This window comes from Tamandua tetradactyla, chromosome 14 (assembly GCF_023851605.1).
Source record: "Tamandua tetradactyla isolate mTamTet1 chromosome 14, mTamTet1.pri, whole genome shotgun sequence".
In the NCBI taxonomy this organism is placed as follows: domain Eukaryota; kingdom Metazoa; phylum Chordata; class Mammalia; order Pilosa; family Myrmecophagidae; genus Tamandua; species Tamandua tetradactyla.
The window spans coordinates 2032229-2049493 of NC_135340.1; the positions used below are offsets into that span (position 1 = coordinate 2032229).

Below are 17265 nucleotides of genomic sequence, written 5' to 3' on the forward strand. Positions count from 1 at the left end.
GAGACCCAGGTTGAATTCCTGGAGCCTGCCCATGAAAAAAAAAAAAAAAAAGTAAGACATGCTAGTTATAGCATATTCATACAGTAGAAAAAACATATAATGTCTGTGCTTTGCCTTCCCACTTCTTGACTTTTTTCTCTGTATGCATATATTATTTATATATTTTTCTCAAACCCCTTTCCACCATAGTTGAATTGCTACAGTATGCCACTTGATTGATTTTTTTCTTTTTTCTTCTTCCTATCTGCCCTTTAACTGGGCTCTTTCCTTGCCCGGGATCCAAGGACAAGGCAGTAAAGCCCCATTTCAGACTCTTTTTTAAGCATTTAATGTTGTTGGTTTTTTTTTTTTTTTGCATGGGCAGGCAATGGGAATCAAACCCGGGTCTCTGGCCTGGCAGGCGAGAACTCTGCCTGCTGAGCCATCGTGTCCCGCCCCATTTAATGTTTCTTTAATGCTTGTCATTTTCAAATACCTTGGAAGACAGTTTAGATTGGTCTCTTCTCTTTGAGCCCTATTTTATTCTCTCAGCCCTTCTTTCACTCCCTTCATGTTTAAATAAATTCCTAAAGCATCATTATATCTTTTGTGGCCATTACATGCATGAGCAAATAGTTTTGGGAATGAGATCATTAGACTGCCCTGAATTATTTTCAATAATTTATATTCCTAAATTCATTAATTCTTAATCAGTTGTGTTAAGCTATAAGATATAAAGCTGAATTTATTAATTTATGATCTCTTATTTAATCTTAATAAGAATGTGACAAAGATACTCTCTCTTGGTTTTATGTTAGTATTTGAAGTATGTAATCTGTTTTTTACATTTAAACAAGCCTTTTGTTTCGGTTTAATTGCAGAGTTGTCGTTTTGGAAAGTAGACCAACAGAAAATCCTACTGCACACAGCAATCTCTACATCCTGGCTGGACATGAAAATAGTTACTAAACAGCATAAACTGATCTCAATTGACAGGGAAATGAATATATTCCATATGAAAGCAAAAATATTTCAAGGAAATTTAGTACAAAGTACACTGTAATTTGCTTTAACTGTTACGAGTTATATCTCAGTGATTTGTATTTAGAGTAGAATTCAATATTTTCTGTAGCTGAAAACAGCTATTCTATCTCTTGCCACTGTGTGGTGGTTATATCAAGTTTGCTTAATAAAAGCTATGAGACAAATAGTCCTCTATTTAGTCCCAGGAAACAGTCTTTTTAAAAAAAGTAATGTTTGTAACAAGGGTGCAATATTTTAGATAGCAACTCCTGTGGTTATCTTCAAAGATAAAATTGGTGGCAGTTTTCTCATTTTATACCATGTCTTACTCCTTCTTAATGAACATAATTTGATAAGGAAGTTATCAGATAAGCCTCTCACTTTTACATCAGCCATTCTGTATGTTTTTGTAAAATAGAATATTTAATCGTTATTTATTAATCTCTTGCTGGAGTGGTGTAATGTATCTAACTTTTAGCAAAGGAGGGTTCCAGAGCAGCTTAAATTTTTTATAATGTATAAACAGTTTGTTTACCTTTTAGGTAGTAGTTTTTTTAGGGATTAAAGACTGTTTCTGGGGGTTCAGTACATACATGCAATTTTTGTTTAACAAAAGTATTTTATAATACAGTTTCATGCAGAATTGCCTTAAATGGGAGTTTTGTGTTTTCAACTACAAATAGTTGTAAGGTGTCATACAGAAAACATTGATGATGGTGGAAATATTGTTAGAAGGGGTGTGTCTGTCTAGGTGTAACTACCATGTGTATGTATTCTTGACAAGCAGTATAATATACCTGTGATTTTTTTTTCACATTAGGGATAATGCATAAGAAATTTATCTCCATATATTATCCTTCCTAGTATAGGGGAAAATAGTATTTAACTGCCCATGATATGTATTTTAGTTATGATATACCAGAGGGGGGTTAACTGTTAAGTAACTACACTTGTAATCTTAAGATTTTATGTATGTAGTTATTCGTTTTGAATAGTCTAAGAAAAAAAATCTTTAAATAAAATTGAATTCCTGATGGGATAGTATGAGTAAGTATTATAAAACCAGTATTCTAAAAATAAGAAAGGATGGGCCATTTTTTAGTTTTTTTTTCCTTTTGTTGTTAGTGTTCAAAATTACAATGTCACATCAATACCTGTTGTCTGAATGCATTTATTGAGCACAGTTAGCTAGCATTGAGGCGATGAGTAGAGGGTTAATAAATAGCAAATATAGGATCATTCTGACCAGTTACTTGAGAGGAAAAGAGTTTAACTATCTCATTCAATCTTTAGCAATTCTGTAAGACAGATATCATCATCTCTGCTTTTCAGAAGAGGAAATGAGAGTTTTGCAAGGTTAAGAGACCCAGTTCACATAGCAAATTATAATGGTTGAGCCAGACCTTGAGTCTTCTGACTCTGTTCTTTTCACTATGCAATATGCAAACAATAAAATGTTGTACAAATGCAGTATAAAGTATTTGTAAGAAATTAATATATGATATCATTTCAGTAAGTGTGTGGCTGTTTACTGTGGGCATATTAAATGGAATCTCTGGGCTGCGGGACACTAGTTATAATAAATGGCACCAGACCATACTCAAGGCAGGGAACATTTACATGCTGGTTGTGAAGACCTATAGCCACCTCCTCTCGTTGAATGAATTCTGACAGAATATTGGAAAAGTCTTCTCTGTGAAATCTGGCCATTGCAAGTAGAGAGACATAATATCCTGAATTCAGAGGTGTCAAGCTAAACTGCCTAGCTAGATAATTCTACGGTGAAATTCAAAGTTGACACACCCACCACCCCTTGCTACCAAAGCTTGCCATCAGTCTTTTCGTTCTGTGCTATTACACGTGAGCCACACGAAGCACTGTAAGACACCTGAGGAAACCCACCAGCATGAAGGAGAGAGCAGGGAAAAAGCACTTAGAAGAAACAGACTATGTAGGGAGAAGATAATGCCAGAAAAACCTACATGTTGCATCCATAAATCAGAAACAGGATACTAAAAAGGAGCATTCTAAAAACAAAAAGCTCTTGGGAAAAAATCTGAATAATTGAAGGTTTGGAATATAAAGTTGAGAAAATTTTTCAGAAAATAGAACACAAAGACATAGAAATGGAAATATTGGGGGGGAAAAAGTTAAAATCAATAGTCCAGGGGTCCTAATACCCAATGTACCATAATTTCATATTAAAAGAATGGAGAAAATGGAAAGACATCAATAGAGGACATCAAAAAATTTTCCAGAACTTAGGAACATCAGATTCTAGATTGAAAGATAATTGTTTGAATTTTCCTGGCTGCTGAAGCAAATACTGTTCAATGGGTTGGCTTAAACAGTGAGTATTTATCGACTCTGGGTTTTGATGCTAGAAAAGGTCCAGATCAAGGTATTATTAAGGCTATGCTTCCTCCTGAAAGACTGGAGTGTACTGAGACTCTCCCTTCTCTTCTTTAACTTTCCAATGACTTTCAGCTTCTTGCTTCCAGTGGCTTTCTCTCTGTCTGAGTTTCATTCCACTTATAGAAGATTCCATTAATAAGATTAAGACTCAACCTCATTAGGGTGGGCCACACTTTAACTGAAGTAACGACATGAAAAGGTCCTACTTAGAGTGGGTTCATACCCACGGGAATGGATTAAATTTAAGAACATGTTTTTCTGGGGTACATATCTCCAAACCATCATAAGTATAATGGATAAGATAGACATATCAAAGCAAATCATTATGAAATTTCAAGGACACTAGTGTCAAAGATGAAATCTGTGTTCCCATGGAAATGGATTAAATAGCAAGGAATAATAACTTGAATTTTCAGTAGAAATAATCAATGCCTTCAAAATTCTAAAGAAAACTATTCCCAACCTAAAATTCTGTCTCCAGCTAAACTGTCAAAAGTAAGGGTAAATAAAGAGATTTTTAGTCATGTGACATCTCAGTTTACTTCCCATTTGCCCCCTCTCAAGAAGCAAATAGAGGATGTAATTCATACAATTAAGGGCATAAACCTAGCAAAATGAATACATAGGATGCAAATAATGTGACTCAGCCAGGGGACAGATGGAGGAAATCCCCAGATGATGGTGGTGAGGTGTCCGAGGGTGACCACTGGATGCAGGACATAGAGAACATACTGAAGCCTATCAGAAGCCCCAGAAGAGACTTTTCAGAAAGATGACTAATGCAGCTCAGTGTCCTAAGAGTTAGACAACTAACTCAGTGAGAGGTTCTTCCTAAAACAGAGCCTGAGGCAAGAACATGGGTATAATTTATTTGAGAGACCCCAGAAAATAGAAGTCAGGCATTTGTGAAATTGAGACTGGGAAGGGGGAAAAGTCAATATATGACTGCATTATTGAGGTTATTGTTGTGTAGACAATAGAAGCTTGATCCACTGATCTCTAAGAAGCTCTATAATACCTCCCACAATTGTCTCCTGATGGGTGAGGAGCTAGAGCATTTATTCACAGACCCCCACCAGTTGAGAAGCATTATCTCCTGCACCACCAGGCTGCAGCTTATTCACAGGACAAGAAGGCTCCTCCATGCCATAGAGGGGCCTGAGACAGAAGGCTGGTTGACAGTAGGTGATAGTATGAGCTCACATGAAACCATCCACTGCCTCTGCAGATGGAGCAGGTAGGCAAAGGAGATGTTATTCAAGGCACCAGTTTCAATCACTAACGATATTGGTTCTAAGCATATACTTTTCAAAGATTGAAATCTAACCAAGTAAAACACTGCTTTACTCCAGTTACGCAAGAGTCCTGCACAAAAGAAAAAGTAAACTGTGACCAGTGGTTGGTAGTCTTAATAATGTTAATATTAAATGGTAAAACCTAGTCAAAATCACAACATAATTATGTTGGGAGATGTGCCAGTTTGAATCCATGGTGCACCCCAGAAAAGTCATGTCCTTTAATCCTCATTCAGTATTGCTGGCTGGGAGCATTTTAATTGTTCCCATGGAGATGTGACCCACCCACTTGTGGGTCCTAGCTTTTGATCAGATAGCTTCCATGGAGTTGTGACTCCACCTATTAATTCTTTAAAAGAGGAGACGTTTTGGAGAGAGTCCCGTTTTACAGCCACTAGAAAGCCACAGCAGAGCCGAGCACAGCCATGACGCCAAGAGAAGCACAGAGCCCACCAGCCAGCAACCTTTGGAGGTGAAGAAGGACGCCCCCGCGGGAGCTTCGTGAAGCAAGGATCCTGGAGAAAAAGTTAGCAGATGTCGCCATGCTCACCATGTGCCTTCCCAGCTGAGAGAGAAATGCTGAACCCCATCGGCCTTTCTTGAGTAAAGGTAACTTGTTGGTGCCTTAATTTGGACATTTTTATAGGCTTGCTTTAATTGGAACATTTTCTTGGCCTTAGAACTGTGAACTAGCAACTTTATTAAATTCCCCTTTTAAAAAGCCATTCTGTTTCTGGTATATTCCATTCCAGCAGCTAGCAAACTAGAACAGGAGAGGACATGGTGTGGTGGTGATGTAGAAAAGTGATCTAAATCTTCATCTTTTATGAAAGCAGGAAATGGTTGGTGGATAATATCTGAAAGTGGAAAGTCAAAAAGTAGCTTATTTGGTGGCATGGAGATAATATAGTCTGCTAAAAAAGGAAAAGTTTTAATATAGTCTGTTTTCAAGGAGGGAGAAATAAGGAGGGGCATGCTAGGTTTTTTATAACAAACTCTATAGGATTTTGTTTGCAAGCATGTGTTTTATTTTTTTAATGTATAAGAAAATTCTAATGTTAAGTAAATGTATAAACTGTATAACAAAAACGGGAATAACTATACATAAAACATCTAGCTCCTTATATAATACCTTAAATATAGTAGGCATGCAGTGAACATACATTGATTATAGTTAATGTGTACATAATGTACAAGGATGTAAAAGTATCTGGAAAAACCAAAGCTGGGTCAAGTAAATCCAGAAGATCTTGTGAGAGAAACAAAGCATTTTTATCAAACTACTTTTTGTGGCTAATTCTTCCAGCCTTCTCTTCAGTATTCCAAACAAACCCTCAGCCACTAACAGATGGACCCATGGGCACTCCAGCTTTATTGCTTCACTCCTAATGCTTCTCCCTTTCTGATATGCTGCCTTTTCTCCAACAAGTTTTGGAGAAAACTCCTTTACTCCATTCAGGGCACTCTATTCAAGTCACAACTTTTCAGTGCCACTTCTGACTGCTTAACCTAGACTAGTTGCAGTTTTTCAGAATGTGCGTTAGTACATACAGATTATATATTTCAATGTAATAGTTGCCACTCACCCGCTGAACCACTTAGCACTTACTATTATTTAACTTAGAGAATCTACTCAACCTGTCTAGTCCTCCATCTTTTGGTTAGAAATAATGGCCACTTCATATGGTTGCTAAGAGGATTAAGTGAGATAGTGTGCATAAAATCCCTCATGGTAATCACTGACATTTTAAAATTTGGCTCCTTTATTTTTCATGAGGAAGTGCACTAAAGGCATTGAATGTGCATTTTCATTTTTTAGTTCTTTTCAGTATGTCACATTGGCAGATATAACATAGGTTTTTATTCTATTTTTTTCAAGTTCCTTTTATGATTTTTCATGATAAAAATAACCAACATCTTTTATTTATTCAAACAATTAAGAACTGAAAAGAAGAGTTAGTCTGTGATTTCACAACCAAAGGTTACAGGTATTAACATTTTTGTTGTTTGTTCCTCCTGTAATTTTTCTTGCCATGTTATTTTTATACAGTTTTATCATACCTTGGCATTTGCATTGAAAGAAGCCTAAAAAGAAACTGGAAGGTTCCATAACTTAAAGCCACGTTTATTGGGCTTCCCACGATATGATATTTGCAAACTGGCAGTATTTAGACTGCATTTTGAGCTTTGAAATCATTTTGCAGTCTAGAAGAGGGCTCTAAATATCCTTGCCAAGAGATTTGCTCCAGCCAGCAACCTGAATAAGGGAACTTGTCCAAGGCTAAGTGAGTCCCACAGGTTCAAGGAACTTTCCCACTGATCATAGCAGAAGGGATCATTCTTGGATTTAATTAGGAAAAAAGCAAGAAACATTGGCTAATAATCTACTGTGTTCATAACATTGGGAATGAGTCAGATAGTCTCACTCTCACTACCTGTTAGTCATCATACTAGATTCCTAGTCAATAAACCAAGAAAACTAATAAAAAAAATAAATAAAACGTGAAAGGATGAGTTAAGGATTGCTATTACTTGCAGATAAACTAGTAGAAATTAAAGAAAAATCATGTACCCTGTGAACATGAAAAAAATCAATTACATATCTATAAATCTGTAATAAAACTGAAATTATAAAAGAATACCATTCGGGGATCCAAGATGGCGTCTTAGTAAGGTACATGCGTCTTAGTTCCTCCGACTCCAAACCAACTAATAGGTGAACAGAAACAGTACAGAACAGCTCCCGGGGCTACAGCAGGGAATGGACACACAGCGTAACCCAGTCTGGGCTGGTTAGTCTGACTGCAAAACTCGGCTGCGGTGAGTGAGATCCCCGAGCGGCGGGCAATTTCCCGAGCAGCCGCAGCTGCGGCGGTCCGAGCTAATCCCTCCCTCCTTCCCGGGCTGGCTGAGGGACGCGGAGAGACAAGCTTCCCAGCCAAGTCGGCCGGCGCCACACTTTGGCGGGCGGCTTCGAGTCTCAGCTTCGAGTCCGCGACTACGAGTCTCAGATCAGAGGGCTATCCAAAGTCTGGGCTGGCAAGTCTGACTGCGAGACTTGGCTGCGGCGAGACCCCCGAGCGGCCGCAGCTGCGGCGATCCGAGCTAATCCCTCCCTCCTTCCCGGGCTGGCTGAGAGACTCGGAGAGACAAGCTTCCCAGCCAAGGCGGCCGGCGCCACACTCTTGCAGGCGGCTACGAGTCTCGGCTTCGAGTCCGCAGCTACGAGTCTCGGATCAGAGGGCTATCCAAAGTCTGGGCTGGCAAGTCTGACTGCGACTCTTGGCTGCGGCGAGACCCCCAAGCAGTGCGTGATTTGCCGAGCAGCCGCAGCTGCGGCGGTCCGAGCTAATCCCTCCCTCCTTCCCGGGCCGGCTGAGAGTATCGGAGAAGCAAGTTTCCCAAGCCGAGGCAGGCGGCGCCCTTCTTTTGCGGGCGGCTTCGAGTCTCGGCTTTGAGTCCGCGGCTACGAATCTCAGATCAGAGGGCTATCCAAAGTCTGGGCAGGCTAGACTGACTGCGAGACTCGGCTGCGGTGAGACCCCCGAGCGGCGCGTGATTTCCCGATCAGTGGCAGCTGCGGTGGTCCGAGCTACTTCCTCCCTCCTTTCCGGGCCGGCTGAGAGTATTGGAGAAGCAAGTTTCCCAAGCCGAGGCAGGCGGCACCCCTCTTTTGCGGGCGGCTTCGAGTCTCTGCTTCGAGTCCGCGGATACGAGTCTCGGATAGGAGGGCTATCCAAGCCGCGGTAGCCCCCCCCCACGGGAGGCTTCCTGGTCCGGTGGGGAATCCCCCAGGCCTGCTGCAGCCCGCATCCAGCCACAGGGTCCCCTCAAGCCGCGGCAGCTGACGCCCCCACCACGCGCGGCCCCTGAACCAACGGAGAGAATTGGATCCGAAATCCCCAGGCCACGGAGATCGGTGACTGGGGGAGACCCATTCCAAACACTTGAGACAAACGTGTGCCACGTGCGCCACGTACTGGGCAAGATAAGAAAAACAGATCCCAGAGATTTCACAGAAAAATCTTACAACCTTGCTGGGTCCAACACCAAGAGAAATCTGAATAAATGCCCAGACGCCAGCAGCAGAAGATAACTGTCCACGCTCAAAAGATTGAGAATATGGCTCAGTCAAAGGAACAAACCAATAGCTCAAATGAGACACAAGAGCTGAGACAACTAATGCGGAATATACGAACAGAAATGGAAAACCTCTTCAAAAATGAAATCGACAAATTGAGGGAGGACATGAAGAGGACATGGGCTGAACATAAAGAAGAAATAGAAAAACTGAAAAAACAAATCGCAGAACTTATGGAAGTGAAGGATAAAGTAGCAAACATAGAAAAAATAATGGATAGCTACAATGATAGATTTAAAGAGACAGAAGATAGAATTAGTGATTTGGAGGATGGAACATCTGAATTCCAAAAAGAAACAGAAACTATAGGGAAAAGAATGGAAAAATTTGAACAGGGTATCAGGGAACTCAAGGACAATATGAACCGCACAAATATACGTGTTGTGGGTGTCCCAGAAGGAGAAGAGAAGGGAAAAGGAGGAGAAAAACTAATGGAAGAAATTATCACTGAAAATTTCCCAACTCTTATGAAAGACCTAAAATTACAGATCCAAGAAGTGCAGCGCACCCCAAAGAGATTAGACCCAAATAGGCGTTCTCCAAGACACTTACTAGTTAGAATGTCAGAGGTCAAAGAGAAAGAGAAGATCTTGAAAGCAGCAAGAGAAAAACAATCCATTACATACAAGGGAAACCCAATAAGACTATGTGTAGATTTCTCAGCAGAAACCATGGAAGCTAGAAGACAGTGGGATGATATATTTAAAATACTAAAAGAGAAAAACTGCCAACCAAGACTCCTATATCCAGCAAAATTATCCTTCAAAAATGAGGGAGAAATTAAAACATTCTCAGACAAAAAGTCACTGAAAGAATTTGTGACCAAGAGACCAGCTCTGCAAGAAATACTAAAGGGAGCACTAGAGTCAGATACAAAAAGACAGAAGAGAGAGATATGGAAAAGAGTGTAGAAAGAAGGAAAACCAGATATGATATATATAATACAAAAGGCAAAATGTTAGAGGAAAATATTATCCAAACAGTAATAACACTAAATGTCAATGGACTGAATTCCCCAATCAAAAGACATAGATTGGCAGAATGGATTAAAAAACAGGATCCTTCTATATTCTGTCTACAGGAAACACATCTTAGACCCAAAGATAAACATAGGTTGAAAGTGAAAGGTTGGGAAAAGATATTTCATGCAAATAACAACCAGAAAAGAGCAGGAGTGGCTATACTAATATCCAACAAATTAGACTTCAAATGTAAAACAGTTAAAAGAGACAAAGAAGGACACTATATACTAATAAAAGGAACAATTAAACAAGAAGACATAACAATCATAAATATTTACGCACCGAATCAGAATGCCCCAAAATACGTGAGGAATATACTGCAAACACTGAATAGGGAAATAGACTCATATACCATAATAGTTGGAGACTTCAACTCACCACTCTCATCAATGGACAGAACATCTAGACAGAGGATCAACAAAGAAATAGAGAATCTGAATATTACTATAAATGAACTAGACTTAATAGACATTTATAGGACATTACATCCCACAACAGCAGGATACACCTTTTTCTCAAGTGCTCATGGATCATTCTCAAAAATAGACCATATGCTGGGTCACAAAGCAAGTCTTAACAAATTTAAAAAGATTGAAATCTTACACAACACTTTCTCGGACCATAAAGGAATGATGTTGGAAATCAATAATAGGCAGAGTGCCAGAAAATTCACAAATACGTGGAGGCTCAACAACACACTCCTAAACAACGACTGGGTCAAAGAAGAAATTGCAAGAGAAATTAGCAAATACCTCGAGGCGAATGAAAATGAAAACACAACATATCAAAACTTATGGGACGCAGCAAAGGCAGTGCTAAGAGGGAAATTTATTGCTCTAAATGCCTATATCAGAAAAGAAGAAAAGGCAAAAATTCAGGAATTAACTATCCATTTGGAAGAACTGGAGAAAGAACAGCAAGCTAACCCCAAAGCAAGCAAAAGGAAAGAAATAACAAAGATTAGAGCACAAATAAATGAAATTGAAAACATGAAAACAATAGAGAAAATCAATAAGGCCAGAAGTTGGTTCTATGAGAAAATCAATAAGATTGATGGGCCCTTAGCAAGATTGACAAAAAGAAGAAGAGAGAGGATGCAAATAAATAAGATCAGAAATGGAAGAGGAGACATAACTACTGACCTCACAGAAATAAAGGAGGTAATAACAGGATACTATGAACAACTTTACGCTAATAAATACAACAATTTAGAGGAAATGGACGGGTTCCTGGAAAGACATGAACAACCAACTTTGACTCAAGAAGACATAGATGACCTCAACAAACCAATCACAAGTAAAGAAATTGAAGCAGTCATTCAAAAGCTTCCTAAAAAGAAAAGTCCAGGACCAGACGGCTTCACATGTGAATTCTATCAAACATTCCAGAAAGAATTAGTACCAACTCTCCTCAAACTCTTCAAAAAAATCGAAGTGGAGGGAAAACTACCTAATTCATTCTATGACGCCAACATTACCCTCATACCAAAACCAGGCAAAGATATTACAAGAAAAGAAAACTACAGGCCGATCTCTCTAATGAATATAGATGCAAAAATCCTCAATAAAATTCTAGCAAATCGTATCCAACAACACATTAAAAGAATTATTCATCATGACCAAGTAGGATTCATCCCAGGTATGCAAGGATGGTTCAACATAAGAAAATCAATTAATGTAATACACCATATCAACAAATCAAAGCAAAAAAATCACATGATCATCTCAATTGATGCAGAGAAGGCATTTGACAAGATTCAACATCCTTTCCTGTTGAAAACACTTCAAAGGATAGGAATACAAGGGAACTTCCTTAAAATGATAGAGGGAATATATGAAAAACCCACAGCTAATATCATCCTTAATGGGGAAAAATTGAAAACATTCCCCCTAAGATCAGGAACAAGACAAGGATGTCCACTATCACCACTATTATTCAACATTGTGTTGGAGGTTCTAGCCAGAGCAATTAGACAAGAAAAAGAAATACAAGGCATCAAAATTGGAAAGGAAGAAGTAAAACTATCACTGTTTGCAGATGATATGATAATATACGTCGAAAACCCGGAAAAATCCACAACAAAACTACTAGAACTAATAAATGAGTACAGCAAAGTAGCAGGTTACAAGATCAACATTCAAAAATCTGTAGCATTTCTATACACTAGCAATGAACAAGCGGAGGGGGAAATCAAGAAACGAATCCCATTTACAATTGCAACTAAAAGAATAAAATACCTAGGAATAAATTTAACTAAAGAGACAAAAAACCTATATAAAGAAAACTACAAAAAACTGCTAAAAGAAATCACAGAAGACCTAAATAGATGGAAGGGCATACCGTGTTCATGGATTGGAAGACTAAATATAGTTAAGATGTCAATCCTACCTAAATTGATTTACAGATTCAATGCAATACCAATCAAAATCCCAACAACGTATTTTTCAGAAATAGAAAAACCTATAAGCAAATTTATCTGGAAGGGCAGGGTGCCCCGAATTGCTAAAAACATCTTTTTTTTTTTTTTTTTTTAAAGAGAGAGGGAGGAAGGGAAGGAAAGACAGAGAGAAGGAAGGAAGGATGGAAGGAAGGAAGGGAGGAAGAAAGGGAAACATCTTTAAACATTTTCTTGTTTTATTATATTTTGTTTGTTTGTTTGTTTTTTACATGGGCTGGGGCCGGGAATCGAACCGGGGTCCTCCGGCATGGCAGGCAAGCACTCTTGCCCGCTGAGCCACCGCGGCCCGCCCCTAAAAACATCTTGAGGAAAAAAAACGAAGCTGGAGGTCTTGCACTGCCTGACTTTAAGGCATATTATGAAGCCACAGTGGTCAAAACAGCATGGTATTGGCATAAAGATAGATATATCGACCAATGGAATCTAATAGAGTGCTCAGGTATAGACCCTCTCATCTATGGACATTTGATCTTTGATAAGGCAGTCAAGCCAACTCACCTGGGACAGAACAGTCTCTTCAATAAATGGTGCCTAGAGAACTGGATATCCATATGCAAAAGAATGAAAGAAGACCCATATCTCACACCCTACACAAAAGTTAACTCAAAATGGATCAAAGATCTAAACATTAGGTCTAAGACCATAGAACAGTTAGAGGAAAATGTAGGGAGATATCTTATGAATCTTACAATTGGAGGCGGTTTTATGGACCTTACACCTAAAGCAAGAGCACTGAAGAAGGAAATAAATAAATGGGAACTCCTCAAAATTAAACACTTTTGTGCATCAAAGAACTTCATCAAGAAAGTAGAAAGACAGCCTTCACAATGGGAGACAATATTTGGAAATGATATATCAGATAAAGGTCTAGTATCCAGAATTTATAAAGAGATTGTTCACCTCAACGACAAAAAGACAGCCAACCCAATTACAAAATGGGAAAAAGACTTGAACAGACACCTCTCAGAAGAGGAAATACGGATGGCCAAGAGGCACATGAAGAGATGCTCAATGTCCCTGGCCATTAGAGAAATGCAAATCAAAACCACAATGAGATATCATCTCACACCCACCAGAATGGCCATTATCAACAAAACAGAAAATGACAAGTGCTGGTGAGGGTGCGGAGAAAGAGGCACACTTATCCACTGTTGGTGGGAATGTCAAATGGTGCAACCACTGTGGAAGGCAGTTTGGCAGTTCCTCAAAAAGCTGAATATAGAATTGCCATACGACCCAGCAATACCATTGCTGGGAATCTACTCAAAGGAATTAAGGGCAAAAACTCAAACAGACATTTGCACACCAATGTTTATAGCAGCGTTATTTACAATTGCAAAGAGATGGAAACAGCCAAAATGTCCATCAACAGACGAGTGGCTAAACAAACTTTGGTATATACATACGATGGAATATTATGCAGCTTTAAGGCAGGATAAACTTATGAAGCATGTAATAACATGGATGGACCTAGAGAACATTATGCTGAGTGAGTCTAGCCAAAAACTAAAAGACAAATACTGTATGGTCCCAATGATGTGAACCGACATTCGAGAATAAACTTGGAATACGTCATTGGTAACAGAGTTCAGCAGGAGTTAGAAACAGGGTAAGATAATGGGTAATTGGAGCTGATGGGATACAGACTGTGCAATAGGACTAGATACAAAAACTCAAAAATGGACAGCACAATAATACCTAATTGTAAAGTAATCATGTTAAAATACTGAACGAAGCTGCATCCGAGCGATAGGTTCTTGTTTTGTTTTGTTTTGTTTGTTTTGTTCTTATTATTATTACTTTTATTTTTTTTCTCTAGATTAACATTCTATATTTTTTTCTGTTATACTGCTAGTTCTTCTAAACCGATGCAAATGTACTAAGAAACGATGATCATGCATCTATGTGATGATGTTAAGAATTACTGATTGCATATGTAGAATGGTATGATGTCTAAAAAAAAAAAAAAAATGGTCAGCACAATACTGCCTAACTGTAATGTAATTATGTTGGAACGCTGAATGAAGTTGCATCTGATCTATAGTTTTTTTTTGTTTTTTTTTCTTTCTCTTATATATTTTTGTACTTTTTATTTTTATTTGTGTTTTCTCTGTGTTATCACTTTATTTCTTTTTCTGTTGTCGTGCTATTTCTTTCTCTAAATCGATGCATATGTACTGAGAAATGATGACCATACACCTATGTGATGATATTAAGAATTACTGATTGCATATGTAGAATGGATTGATTTCTAATGTTGTGTTAGTTAATTTTTTTTAATTAATAAAAAAAAAAGAATACCATTCGTAATATAGAAGACTCAAGTACCTAAGAATAAATATAATGAAAAAATCAAAAATTTCCATTCTAAAAACTGCAAAACATCACTGACAGAAATTACAGATCTAAATAGATGGTGGATTATATCACATTAATGAATTAGAGGATTCATGATTGTAAAGATGTCAATTGATTTAAAGAGTATATGTGAATACTGCATATATTTTTGTGGAATTGATAGGCTGATTCTAAAACATATAAGTGTAAAGGCTAGGAATAGCCAAGGCAATCTTGAGGAATAAAAACAAACCTGGCGGGGGCGCCGCGCCAGTTGCTTCAGCGTCCAGGGGTTGCTGCGGTGTGGTAACTGCATGTTCCTATCGCCAAGATGCCCGAAGAGACCCAGACCCAAGACCAGCCCATGGAGGAGGAGGAGGAGGTGGAGACGTTCGCCTTCCAGGCCGAGATCGCCCAGTTGATGTCCTTGATCATCAACACTTTCTATTCTAACAAAGAGATCTTTCTGAGGGAGCTTATTTCAAACTCGTCGGACGCTCTGTTCAAAATCCGATATGAGAGCTTGACCGACCCCAGCAAGCTGGATTCCGGGAAGGAGCTGCACATCAATCTTATCCCCAACAAGCAAGACCAGACGCTCACCATCGTGGACACCGGCATCGGGATGACTAAGGCTGACCTGATCAACAATTTGGGCATCATCGCCAAGTCGGGCACCAAGGCGTTCATGGAGGCCCTGCAGGCTGGTGCCGATATCTCCATGATTGGCCAATTCGGTGTGGGTTTCTATTCTGCCTACCTGGTGGCAGAGAAGGTGACGGTTATCACCAAGCACAATGACGATGAACAGTATGCCTGGGAGTCATCGGCGGGAGGCTCCTTCACTGTTAGGACCGACACAGGTGAACCCATGGGTCATGGAACAAAGGTTATTCTGCATCTGAAAGAAGACCAAACTGAGTATTTGGAGGAGAGAAGAATAAAGGAGATAGTGAAAAAACATTCTCAGTTTATTGGCTATCCAATTACTCTTTTTGTGGAGAAAGAACGTGATAAAGAAGTAAGTGATGATGAGGCTGAAGAAAAGGAAGAAAAAGAGGAAGAAAAAGAAGAAAAGGAGTCTGATGATAAGCCAGAAATAGAGGATGTTGGTTCTGATGATGAAGAAGAAGAAAAGAAGGATGGTGACAAAAAAAAGAAAAAGAAGATCAAGGAGAAATATATTGATCAAGAAGAACTTAACAAAACAAAACCCATCGGGACCCGAAATCCTGACGATATTCCTAATGAAGAATATGGAGAATTCTATAAGAGCTTGACCAACGACTGGGAAGACCACTTGGCAGTGAAGCATTTTTCAGTTGAAGGACAGTTAGAATTCAGAGCCCTTCTCTTTGTCCCAAGACGTGCTCCTTTTGACCTGTTTGAAAACAGAAAGAAAAAGAACAACATTAAGTTGTATGTTCACAGGGTTTTCATTATGGATAACTGTGAGGAGCTGATCCCTGAATATCTGAATTTCATTAGAGGTGTGGTGGACTCTGAGGATCTTCCTCTAAATATTTCTCGTGAAATGTTGCAACAAAGTAAAATTTTGAAAGTTATCAGAAAGAATTTGGTCAAAAAGTGCTTAGAGCTCTTCACTGAACTGGCAGAAGATAAAGAGAACTACAAAAAGTTTTATGAGCAGTTCTCTAAAAATATTAAGCTTGGAATACACGAAGACTCTCAAAATCACAAGAAGCTTTCAGAGCTGTTAAGATACTACACATCTGCTTCTGGTGATGAGATGGTTTCTCTCAAGGACTACTGCACCAGAATGAAGGAAAACCAGAAACATATCTACTACATCACTGGTGAAACCAAGGATCAGGTTGCCAACTCTGCCTTTGTGGAACGTCTCCGGAAGCATGGCCTAGAAGTGATTTATATGATCGAGCCTATTGATGAGTACTGTGTCCAACAGCTGAAGGAATTTGAGGGGAAGACTTTAGTGTCTGTCACCAAAGAAGGTTTGGAACTCCCAGAAGATGAAGAAGAGAAAAAGAAACAGGAAGAGAAAAAAACAAAGTTTGAAAATCTCTGCAAAATCATGAAAGACATCTTGGAGAAAAAAGTCGAAAAGGTTGTAGTGTCAAACCGATTGGTCACATCTCCATGCTGCATTGTTAGAAGCACATACGGCTGGACAGCAAATATGGAAAGAATCATGAAGGCTCAAGCCCTAAGGGACAACTCAACAATGGGTTACATGGCAGCAAAGAAACACCTGGAGATCAACCCTGACCATTCCATTATTGAAACCTTAAGGCAGAAAGCAGAGGCTGATAAGAATGATAAGTCTGTGAAGGATTTGGTCATCTTGCTTTATGAAACTGCACTCCTGTCTTCCGGCTTCAGTCTGCAAGACCCCCAGACACATGCCAATAGAATCTACAGGATGATTAAACTCGGCCTGGGTATTGATGAAGACGACCCTACTGCTGATGATAGCAGTACTGCTGTAACGGAAGAAATGCCACCTCTTGAGGGAGATGATGACACCTCACGCATGGAAGAAGTGGACTGAGCTCTCCCTACAGGATGTGTACACGTGCCCAATAGTTGCTGTTCATTCCCACCCATAATATATTT

At 39.1% G+C, this 17265-nt stretch overlaps 1 protein-coding gene and 1 pseudogene across 2 annotated transcripts in view; both read left to right on the forward strand.

Moving 5' to 3' along the window:
* MAP4K5 (mitogen-activated protein kinase kinase kinase kinase 5) overlaps positions 1 to 7354 on the forward strand; it is a 180143-nt gene extending 172789 nt beyond the window's left edge. For both annotated transcript variants that reach the window (XM_077126796.1, XM_077126795.1), the window contains exon 31: positions 861 to 7354. In XM_077126796.1, coding sequence (XP_076982911.1) covers positions 861 to 948 — 88 coding nt within the window. In that variant the 3' untranslated portion in view covers positions 949 to 7354. The remainder of the gene's footprint in view (positions 1 to 860) is intronic.
* A 7624-nt stretch (positions 7355 to 14978) lies between these two features.
* Positions 14979 to 17215, forward strand: LOC143655558 (heat shock protein HSP 90-alpha pseudogene; annotated as a pseudogene).
* Positions 17216 to 17265: the final 50 nt, after the last annotated feature.